Genomic DNA, 11,945 nt, shown 5'->3' with positions numbered 1-11,945 from the left:
AACCAAAATGGCTTGTATTTCTGCTTGAAAAGTAAAATGATCAACCAGTGGAACATGAATTTTTGTACTTAAAATATGAAAACACATCTCGCTAGACTTAAAATAAGAAAAAAAACAAAAAACTTTTTGCAATTAAAATAAAAACTAAACTAAATCGCTTAAATTAAGAAAAACAAACACACTTATTCCACTGGTAGATAATTTTACTTGTCAATCTGAATCTTCTCAAATAAAGTAAAACATTCTTAATTTAAGTCATTTTTTAACTTACCTACATATTGTTTATTTCCAGTGCAACAACCAAAAACCAAAAACTACTACTAGTCTATAACATTTGGAGCTTTGAAGATGTAAACATTTGCAAACACTTGTGAATGAAACACAACTCGAGGTGTGTTTTTGATGAGATAACAACTTTATAACCCGTCTTAAATCTCACAAGAATCTATATTGTGTAACGTAGCACCTTTAAGATCGTGAAGGACGCACGGCTGAAGGGGCGGGGTCCCGTATTCACATGTTTTACTTGTGCACGCGGAAAGGTAAGAGGCGGAACTACTTTACCTGGGAACTTTCTCTCTCTTTTTTTTTTTTTTTGTTGGTGGTTTTTTTTGTTTCCACCACCGCTCTCCCGGGCTTCCACCAATCTGCGTCCGCCCTCCCCGTGTCTAATCACCGCGCACGCTTCAGCGCTTAGTCAAACTCGGCGAGGGGCCCACACAACAGCGGCATTCAGCAGCAGCAGCAGCAGCAGCAGCAGCGGCGGGCGCGTTCGGGGGAGAGAAAAGAGGAGAGAGAGGGGCCGGAGATTGCGCGCACCACGGTGGATAGAAACGAGCATTGCCGCGCCGGACGAGCTCAGTTCACGCCTGGCTTCCTCGCTCCACTCCCCGCTGCACTTTTTTCCCTCTTTGATCCCTCAGCTTCGCGCACTGCCACAGCCACTTCCTCCGCGACTCTCCCGGATTAGAGGCAACACGCGTGGATGGTTATGTAAGTTTATTTAAACGCGTAAATGTTCGTGTTATTTATTTATTTTTTTCGCTTATTTGTCAGTTTTACGCACGTGTTTAGTCGTGCGTAAAACGACTTTGGCACGACATTTCAGGTAAAACCACGGTCGTGTTTGAAAGGTTGCAATGTTTCTAGTAACTTTTTTAACGCGTTTGTGGATGAGACCATGCGAGGAGTCTGCAGTTTATCAAAATCGATCAAATTTAGACGATAACACGTGTTTTGAATATTTTACGCTATTTTACACTACTATTTGGTCATATTTTAATGCAAATGTTGACTTCTAAAATAAAAAGCCAACAAGTGTTCATGGTGCACGAAGTTTAGATGATGCTTGGTTACGTTTACGGTTCACTTTTTATCGTAATTTTCGTTTTTGGCATTCAATGTTACGCTGAAATGTCGTTGTCACTGTTGCATTTTGTGATTTCTTGAACATTTATGATGTTACTCCACGTACTTGCTGCCAATGTTTACTTTTTGGTGCACAATATTACTAAATGTTCCATAGTTTTGCTTTAAACGTGTCTACTTTGCACGTGTTCGCTTGCAGGTGTTTTGTAACTGGAATACGCATCGGAAAAACGTGCATGTTTATCGTGAGCAAGCTCGGTTTTGCACAAAATCGAGTCAAAGCTGTAACATTTCCATGGAAACAAGCAGGTGAGGAGCATCTCTCCACCTGGAAAGTTACGCAGTGCACGTTTTTAAGACTCACGCTGACGTTTTATAGAGACGTTTCAAAGCTTCGGAGACAGGAAATTGCCTCCGTGCTTCTTCTTTTTTTTTTATAGGTTCTTATGTCAGACACGCATGCAAATTGTGCATTGAGTGACTAATGGGTGACTGGTTTTACGGTTGTCGTTGGTTTTGGAAGGAGGAACACGTGCGCGCAGACGAATCAAAGCCACTGAACCTTTGGAAAGAAGTGCACGGAGCGGAGGAGGCGTGCGCGTAATGGGCAACTACCACACAGGGAGAAAATGGAGAGGGAGGGAGAGCGCGAGGGAGGGAGGGGGGAGGAGTTTTATGTCCCCGATTTGGGAGGCGAGACGGTGTGAATGTAGAGTCAACACGGTTTTACTAGACCTACATGGAATAAGCAGTTGTAAGTGGAATAAGCGCTTGGGTGTCATTGAGAAGTCGCTGAAACGATACAAACCTCGATACACAGGCCAGGATATGATAAATATCTCGATACAGTGAGCTTTCGATTTGATACGGTTAAATAAAAATGTCTAAATCGTGGTTGTGATACTAAAAGTCTTTGTTAAACCACTTCATGTGCAAAGTTCATATGAAACACAAACATTTTACTCATCAAAACAGTGAAAACGTGAAATGTTGCAGGAGAATCCGTGTATCATTTGTTCGTTTTTCTAAATAAAACCAATAATAAAATGGAGGGGAAAAAATAAATTTCTTCATTATTTGTCTCCAAAATCAAAATGGGAAAAAAAAAGGATAACAATTTGCTTTTTCAGTTTTCAATTTGTGAATGAATGATGGAAAAGGTCCAGGACTGGGCCCGAGACTGGGGGGACCGAGACCGGTTTAGTCCTGGTTCAGTCCATATGCGGCACAAAAGTCCGGCATCGCAGTTTAAGTCACCGAAACGGGAAACGGTCGTTATCCTTTTTTTTTTTTTTTCATTATTTATTTAAATACAAAATCGAAAACTGAAAAAATGACTCGTTATCCGTTTTTTCATTTTTGGTTTTACAGACAAATAATTAAGAAAATGTTGTTGTTTTTTGTGTTCTTATTTTTCATTTTATTTTGAAGAACGAATGACACACAGATTCATGAGTTTCCCAAACTTCTTTTTTTTTCTGGGGACCCATATTTTAAAAGTCTCAAACCTTCAAGTCCATAGATGTTATTCACAAATCACAAAGTAAAAGTGGATTTGAGTGCTAACACTGAACATTAATGAGGATATTTTATTGTTGATTAGGGCTGGGTATGATTCAGAAGTTGCCGATACGATACATATCTCGATACAGTTCAATAAAATAAAGTTTAAATCATGGCTGTGAAACTAAAAGTCTTTGTTAAACCACTTCTTGTGCAAAGTTCATATGAAACTAGTGGTGTAACGATATCCAGATCTCACGATATGATATCAATCTGTGTGTCATTCATTTTTCAAGATAAAACTAAAAATAAGAAAATGAAAAAAACAGTTTTTCTTCATTATTTGTCTCCAAAACCAAAATGAAAAAACGGGTAATGATTAGTTCTCGATTTTGTGTTTTAAATGAATAACGGAAATAATGACTGATTGATTGACTAATGATTAAACTGTGTTGCCGGACTGAACTAGGACTAACCTGGGGCCGGGGACTGAGGCCGGGGACTGGGGCCGGGGACTGGGGCCGGGGACTGGGGCCGGGGACTGAGGCCGGGGGACTGAGGCCGGGGGACTGAGGCCGGGGGACTGAGGCCGGGGGACTGAGGCCGGGGGACTGAGGCCGGGGGACTGAGGCCGGGGGACTGAGGCCGGGGGACTGAGGCCGGGGGACTGAGGCCGGGGGACTGAGGCCGGGGGACTGAGGCCGGGGGACTGAGGCCGGGGACTGAGGCCGGTTTAGTCCTGATTTACTTTTGTTTTAGTCCTGTTTTTTTCCGAATGCAGCGCAAAAGTCCAGCATCAGTTTAAGTCACGGAAACGGCCGTTATCTGTTTTTTTCCATTATTCATTTGAACTCATTCATTTCAGACTGCAGCCTGAAGTGACCCAAATCTGATTTTTTTCACCCCTATGCTCCTGTATCTGATCTTTTAACAACCGTCTGAATGACGCAGATCTGATTTTTTTTCAAATGCGACCCAGGACACTTAGATATGTGCTCCTGAAACCGATACATATCTGATCTTTTGAAATGCGACTTCAGTCTGAACGGTCAGGTCACATTCATCCACCTACACGTCAGGCTCAGAGTCTCGTCACTGGAGGGAAAGTGAGGTTAGAGAGTTTATTCATATTTGGGGGATCACTGTATTCAGGCCAAATTGGAGGAGTCTTACCAGAACCGGGCCAAAGAAGTGTCCGAGCGCAGCTACAGACGGTCCCAGCTCCAACGTCAACGAAAAATAAAGATTCTGCGAGCCAAATACAAGGAGGATATAGACTCAAACAAACAAAGCGGCCGTGGACGTGTAACCTGTCCATTTTACCAAGAACTGGACCGGATTTTGGGAGACGAGCCCAGAGTTTAGGCGACTTCGCTGTGTTTGACGTCGTCGTGACCTCCAATGCTCATGCGGGACACTTTTGGGGCATTTAAAGTTCACATACAAGTCACATTTAATTAGAAATGTGAACGACCTCACAAAAAAATCAGATTTCATTTAAAAAAAATCCAAATTGAGCATTAAGCCCTGCAGTCTGAACATAGTCTAAGTGCACTTTTTTTTAGTAGACTGAAGGACATGCATCACGGTCACCATGTTTGTTTAGGTGGTTTGAGTGCTTCACCTTTTGACTTCCTCCAAACCAGAGCTCCGCTTTGTGATTAGCAGCGCTGAGAACTTCAATAGTTTCCTGCAGGATAAACAGGGGCTGCACTGTAGAGATAAATGACACATCGGTTGGCCAATAAATCAAGCCGATATTTGTGCTTTTAGTGCGTAGACCACATATGACCTTTGCTTGACTCTGACCGGCCTGTTTATTTTGAAATTCCAAATTAGTTTACACATATTTTATTATTTTACCTCATGCAAAGACTAAAGCTGCATTAGTTTTTTTTATTTTAGAGGTGTTTTTAATGACATTTTTTGTAAGGCAGCTGAACTTTTTCATTGCTTACCATCTGACCAGCTCATCCAAACAAAGATATTTATTGTTTTTTATAAATCATTTGACATTTAAACTTCATATTGTGCACTCTTCAGGTTTCATTGACTTTTTTTTGAGTTTGAAATGCATGGATCTGTTTTTATACTACTTTATCTCAATGGCACTGCGTAACTTTTAGGTTGGGGGTCCGTCACCTGCTTGTTTCTACAGATATGTCATCGCTTTGCCTGGAATGTTCCACAGCGTGACATTAAACAGCTCTACCTTAAACTACAGGTGGTTTCATGGCTCAAAAATACGTAGAAAAACAGACATTCTGACTGTGAGCGGGGTCGCCTCTCCACGGTTCTGACCTGTAACTCGGTTTGGTTTGGTCTCCATGAAGCTAGAAAGGTTTAAACCCTTCAAGACGTAAGGGTAATTTTAGTACATTTGTCCTCGCCTGGATTTTTTATTCTTAATTTTGCTTTTAAAACTCCAAATTTTACCCGTAATGAAGTGTTCTACATCTTTTTTTTTTTTTTTTTTTTTTAGTACAACCTGTTATTTCACAATCTGCTGCTGAAATAAAAGTTACAGGACCAGAAATACAAAAACAAAAATGAAATTGACACACTTTCATACAAAACGCACAGCAAACGTGTATAAACAACTTTTTTGACATAAAAAAATGCTTAATTTAAGGGCTCAGCTACAAAAATGCAAAATATCAAGTCTGTAAATAAACTAAAAATATCCTTATTGCCTCAAAAAGAAACTAAAAAGTGCAATGGCCCCGTGACTTTCCTGGTGCGAGTCATTGAAACAGATGGTGTCAGGTCCAGGACACAAAACCACCTCACATCCTGCATTTCTGTGATGTTTATTATAAAAAGGGATGCGCAATCACGCAGACTGAGATGTGTAATTAATTTGAGAAATAGGAGCGACTTTTTAAATTGTTATGAACACAGACGCTCAGAGCATCGACCATTTTGACTCACTACACTCTTTGACAAAGTTTGGACCAGTCGAAATGGACGGAGCGCATGAGTTTGCTGGAAAACTAAATTCCTATTGGACACTTGTTTTCCTAACGTCATGACGCAGCGGGTGACGCAGGATAATAAGCCAAAGATGTTCATTTTATCTTATATACTTTAACTTCTTGGGTTCTTTTTAAAGACAATACAGTAAAGTGTATTTACCTTGTTGACATGTTTCTGCTGCTGCATCTTCAGATCTGTCCTGTGTTGGTGTTGACGTGTCGTATATCAGCTGTTGTTACTTCCTGTACGTGTGGTTAGACCTGATGGACCTGCAGGTCGCTCAGACTGACCACGCTCGTGTCATTGGACAAGTTCAAACTAGGGATGGGCATGATAAGTCGATTAATCGATAATTGATCATTAAGAATTTCATCGATTACATTCATTTTAATCGACAAAACGAATGCAGGTTGCTGTGCGTAGCGTAGGGTGACCAAACGGGGGTCTGTACATGTAGCTCTGTGACTCAGAAGGAGCGAGCAGACACTTAACAGTCGGTCAGTCTGCAACGTACCGAAGTGCAAATGCGTGTTTAACGATGACTTGTACAAGAAATTCCACGCTTTCCGTTCCGGTCGGGACAAGTGTGAGTCCATGTGCACAGTGTACAAAGCAGCACATATGTTTCTGTGTCCAGTGGGAAAAAGTTTTGTCAGGTGAGAGTCGCGCAATGTCAATGACGAGTCCCCACCTCCCTCCCCCCGTACGGTGTCCTGGTTTTGACAAACACAAATCTGGTCACACTAACCTGTATTCACCTGAGTCATGTCCTTTAATCCAACAGAAGTTGAACCACATCAGCGACACAAGAGCCGATCATTATTATTTTTTTTTCTTCGCTTAGTTTATGTAAATGAGCGATGCGGTTTTAAGTTTTGTGTAAATCTCACAGAAACCAATCTGCATTAAACACATCATAATGTCAAACGGGCTGATGTGGCTCTAGAGTCGTTACGGTTTATATGTCGTAAAGTTGAGTTTATTTCTGCAGATTAGTAGTGCAGATAGTAATAATAATGATGATCATTTTAATATAAAAATGTTAACGATTAATCTATAATCGATTGTTAATTCTCCCGACGATCGATTTAAGAAAATTTAATCGAATGCCCATCCCTAGTTCAAAAACCGAAAAAAGCGAGTGCAACCTGCCGCTTCTAGACACGACTGAACAACTGAGTCACTGCGAACACGCCGACAATCCAGCGATCCCAGACAGCACCCTCCCGTGAGTCACCGTGAACGCCACAAACAAACAAAACCACTCACCCATCACACTGTTGTGTTTCCTTTAAAGTCCCACGCGGTTTATTTGTTAAAAAAAAAGTTCGAAAATAGACCATTTAATGACAGTGCGACTTATAATCCAGAGCGACTAATAGCCCGGAAAATACGGTAAATTTGTTAACTGGACAAAATTTTATTTGGTCGACCAAATATACGTTTGTGCAGTCGACAAACTGAATTTCTTCTTTTGCCACTTTTTTTTTTTTTAAATGTAAACCTCTGTTGTCATAACACTTACCTGAAATGTCTCTTAACTGTGCCCTGGCATGGCTCTCTGACATTATTGCGTCAGGCTTTGTTGTTTTATGGAGATGCCACTCACAAGATTTGGTTTGCTGCCAGAGTCTTTAACTGAAAAGTGCCTGTCAGATATTTACAGAATAAATCACGGAGCCAAAAGTCATTATGGCGTTATGTCTCAACACTGTGTCGCTCTAAGTGACAGTAGAAGACAAACTGTACCAGGACTGTGCAGTGAAGCGGGTTTAAATGAAATATCATCCAAATGTTTCAGATTGTTATGTTGTATGCAGCTCTCGTCAAAAATTCTGACTTTAAAGGTGCGTTGCGCAGCTTTTCCGATGGAGGATCCGTCATCTGCTCGTCTCCGTGGAGATGTTGTTGCTTTTCCTGAGTGGTTTTACTGTAGACAAAAAACAGCTGATGCGATCGAGCTCACGCCAACATAACCTGTTCTCCACAAACGCATCCATATCATTTAATCTATTTATTTTATTAAAGGTCCTATATTACGCTGTTTTCTGATCCATGTTCTAATGTTGTTTCCTCATCACAAACTGACCTGGAGTTGGTTTTTTTTTTCATTCACACATGTTTAACACACAAACCTGCACATTTACACTGAGTTCTTCTCTCAAACAGAAACCACACAGGGCCCGATCTTGCCCCCAAATATCAGCATCAGTGCAAGTGCGGTGGGTGTGGAGCTCTAAAAATGAGGTGTGTCATGCCTAAATATCAGGTGGAGCAGACCGAGGGCGTGGTGCGACGCTTTTAATGAATTGCCAGAATCGTAAAAATAAATATCAAACGAGTCCACTGAAAAACAACCTATAACATGCTCATGGCTGCTTTGATTTGGAAATACATTAGGATGATGATGATTAATGTGGTTAATATGATTAGCTGAGATTCAGGAGCAGGACCACGCCTCAGCCGCTCTCTCCACTCACCAGCGAACCACAACTCACCTCGACTATGCGTCTAAGACTATGTTCAGACTGCAGGGTTTAACGCTCAATTTGGACTTTTTTGTGAAATCCGATGTTTTTGCGAGGTCGTTCACATTTCCAATTAAATGTGACTTGTATGTGACTCCAGTGTGAACATTAAACGGTCCAAAAGTGTCCCGCATGTGACACTGGAGACACGACGACGTCAACCGCAGCGAGCGTCTCTGTGTTTACAGAAGTTGTCCAAACATGGACGCAGCATCGAGCACCTGGAGATTTTAAAGTTCCTCTCGTACCGGAGCCAGAACATGAACAACTTGTTTTAAGGAGGAGATTGAGAAGGAGAAGGACGAGGTTTTTGGCCGTGGCGTTTTGTGGGACAGTCCGTTGAAAGGAACGTGTGGATGTGGTGATGTGCTTCGCTTCAGTGACACGGAGTTCATTAACAATTTTCGCCTACTTCAGCGCAGAATAGTGACGTTTGTGGCTTGTCGATAACGTGTAGGTGGATGAATGCGCTTTGGCCGTTCAGACTGAAGTCACATGTCAAAAGATCGGATATGTATCAGTTTCAGGAGCACATATCCAAGTGTCCTGGGTCGCATTTGAAAAAAATCGGATCTGTGTCGTTCAGACTGTCATTAAAAGATCAGATACAGGTCACATAGAGGTCAAAAACGGATTTGGGTCACTTCAGGCTGCAGTCTGAACGTAGCCATACATGTACCTGTACCATTCCACTCCAGCCTCCAGCAGCGAAGCACAGCCCGACCTGGACACGCCCGCTCCTTAAAACCTACTCTAGTGCCAAGACTGGGGGGCAAGATCAGGCCCATCGTTACTCAAACATGTGTGAATGAAATAAAACACAACTCCAGGTCTGGTTTTAACGAGGTAACCGCATAAAGGGCTTTAAAGCTCACGAGAGTCAATTTTGCGCAATACAGTTAATAGTGATATATTTTGAAAGTACAGGTTACGAAACGTGTAGTAACTTGCTGGCAACTTATAAACACTTGTATTATCAATATGTCGCTTGCATGATTTCATCGCCAAGGCTGCTGTTAATCCACTCCTCCTCCAGACAACACCTGATAATTTCACCTCTCGAATCGCCTCATTTACTCAAAACTTTGCTTCGTCTGATTTTACCTGCTGCTTTCACTTGTTTCCACACATCTGCGTTGTCATAGTTGTGAACTTTATGTCATGTTATAATGTTGTTACTGCAACAAAAACAGACCTGATGTTGTTTTGTTTTCAGTCACACATTTTTAATTCTTTGTTATTAGTCTGTCTATATCTCCAAAGCTCAAAATGCTGTTTTCACCTTCTGATGTCAAGAAGCGTCGTGAAGTTTTCAGGTTAACAGCTTCTTTTTATCTTTTATTCAGTAGTAGGGATGTAACAATAACCAAAATATCGTGATATCGTATCGTCAAAAGCCTCACAATAATATCATGGGCCGTCACAATATATCGAATCACAAGTTCCTTTGTTTGAATGCATTCTGAACATCAGAAACTACATATCCCATGATTCATTTCAGCGCAAACATGAAGAACAGTGTTGGGATTAACGTGTTATAAAAATAATAAATTACTGTAATGCGTTTGCTTTTTGCTGTAATGCAGTAATGTGCGGCATTACAGGGAAAAAAAAAAAAAAATCTGGGTACAAATGTGCCCGTCACAGTACTTTTTTAACCTGGATTGAAGTGGTGGGTTTTTTGTTTTTCTTCATACAAATTCACTAAAATCACCACGATATCAGCAGCGGTGAAACGGCATCGTTACGGTTCTGAGGGTCAGGACAGGCTCAGAGGTGCACCCGCGTAGACCGTCGGGTGACTGCAGGCGAAAGGACCGACGCAGAACTCCACGCTCCACGGGGCGAAGAGCAGCCGACGGACCCGATCTGTGTTTTGTGGGCACCCTTCTCCACGAGCTCTGGGTTCTCTCAGGGGCTGAACTAGATTCCAAGTCCTGGTTCAGTCCTGGTTTAGTCCGGCATCTAAGTTCAAGTCACGTAAACAGGAAACGGCCGTTATCCGGTTTTTCCATTATTCATTTCAACACAAAATTGAAAACTGAAAAAACAATATTTTTTTTTTTTCATTTTGGTTTTGGAGATGAATAATGAAAAAAAAACCCCAAACAAATATTTTCTTTTTCTTATTTTTTTTTATTTTGAAAAAACGAATAATACAGATTGTAGTCTGTTTTTGTTTTTGTAGTGCTGCAAAATTACCGAATAAAAAAAACAAAAAAAACGACTACTACTGATTCTAGTGAAGGTGTGTGAAGTTTAAAAACACAATGGAGCACTTCTTACCGCATTACATCCTTTTTTTTCTGTTTTTGAGAGAAGAACTCAGCCTAAATCTGCAGGGTTTTTGGGTTTAAACACGTGTGAAATGAAATAAAACACAACTCCACGTCTGTTTTTGACGAGGAAACGACATTAGAACAGATCAGAAAATGGCGTAATATGGGCCGTTTTAATGTGTAGTATCGATATAAATCCCAAATCCTTCCAGAATTCCTCTACTGCAGACTCTTTAAGGGGATAATCTGTGGACTGGGCATTCCCTCCGAGTCCACTTTGAGTTCATTCTTTACAATGGCCTGAAATCTGCACAATGTATTTAACTGTACGAGTCCCATCTGAGCTCGAGAGGCCACCAAGTCCAACATGACAGACGAGGAATGCACCCCCTCCTCCGCCCGAGGACCTGACCCCTCCCCACACACACACTCACTCATCGCCGGGGAGAGGGGAGTGAAAAATCCCCCTCTTGTGCCTAATCTCCGGCTCCCAGATTCAGCTTTGAAGCGGAGTTGCCAAATCCGCTGCTTTATAGCGACTTTGGGCTCTTTTGGAAACTTTCTTACAAGTTTTTATTTGTTTAATAAGGACGTCTCAATCGCATTAGACGAGCCAGATGCAGTTTTCAGCACCTGTCTGTAGAAGAAATATAATATGCATGCATAAAAACAGCCAAGAGGCATTAGTTACATACAGAAAAGAAAATATTCAGCTTTATTACATTTTCAGTGTGAGCATTTTTGTTTGGAAACATGCAGTAATTTTTATTTACTTTTTAAATTTGTTGCTATTTGTTTCCAGTTTTACATCAGCTGGTGAGCAGTTCTAGCCTGATTCATCCACCGGTTTCACTTTATGGAAACCGTGTGACCTCGCAGCATTAAGATTCGTTCGCTCGACTGTAGGCTTGTACTTTTTTTAATTTAACCAATCGCTGCTATTTGGTTGTGACGTATGTAATGCACTAAATCCTGTAGGAAGAAGGACAATAACGTCTTTCCTCTTGATAAAATTCACCAAACATTCTCTTTCTTCCGGCTTTAAATCCTCGATCTCTGGAATCGTTGCCAACACAGAATGTCTGTCTTCGTCTACATCCATCTCGGTGCTTTGTTTACTGTCTGTGTTCCTTTTGTGGAACAGCACGAGTTTGACGTCATGGCTTCACAACTCTTCACTGATTGGTCAGCGGTCTACAACTTCCAGGGTTCTTGCAAACCGTCTAGTGCAGGCATGTCCAAACTGTGGTCTGAGCGCCAAATTCGGCCCTCAGGCTTCCAAGTGAGTTGA

The 11,945-nt window shown here is 41.5% G+C and overlaps 1 protein-coding gene across 1 annotated transcript in view; it reads left to right on the top strand.

Annotated features, from left to right (window-relative positions):
* Window positions 1–584: 584 nt before the first annotated feature.
* Window positions 585–11,945, top strand: part of dnmt3bb.1 (DNA (cytosine-5-)-methyltransferase 3 beta, duplicate b.1) — a 134,468-nt gene continuing 123,107 nt past the window's right edge. Inside the window, exon 1 of the mRNA XM_055165658.1 lies at window positions 585–993. Coding sequence (XP_055021633.1) covers window positions 986–993 — 8 coding nt within the window. The 5' untranslated portion in view covers window positions 585–985. The remainder of the gene's footprint in view (window positions 994–11,945) is intronic.

Source organism: Boleophthalmus pectinirostris, unplaced genomic scaffold, assembly GCF_026225935.1.
Source record: "Boleophthalmus pectinirostris isolate CB_2022bp ecotype Guang Dong unplaced genomic scaffold, ASM2622593v1 HiC_scaffold_8, whole genome shotgun sequence".
NCBI lineage: Eukaryota > Metazoa > Chordata > Actinopteri > Gobiiformes > Gobiidae > Boleophthalmus > Boleophthalmus pectinirostris.
Note: the sequence above shows the minus strand (reverse complement) of the source record. Positions and strands in the feature narration are given on the sequence as shown.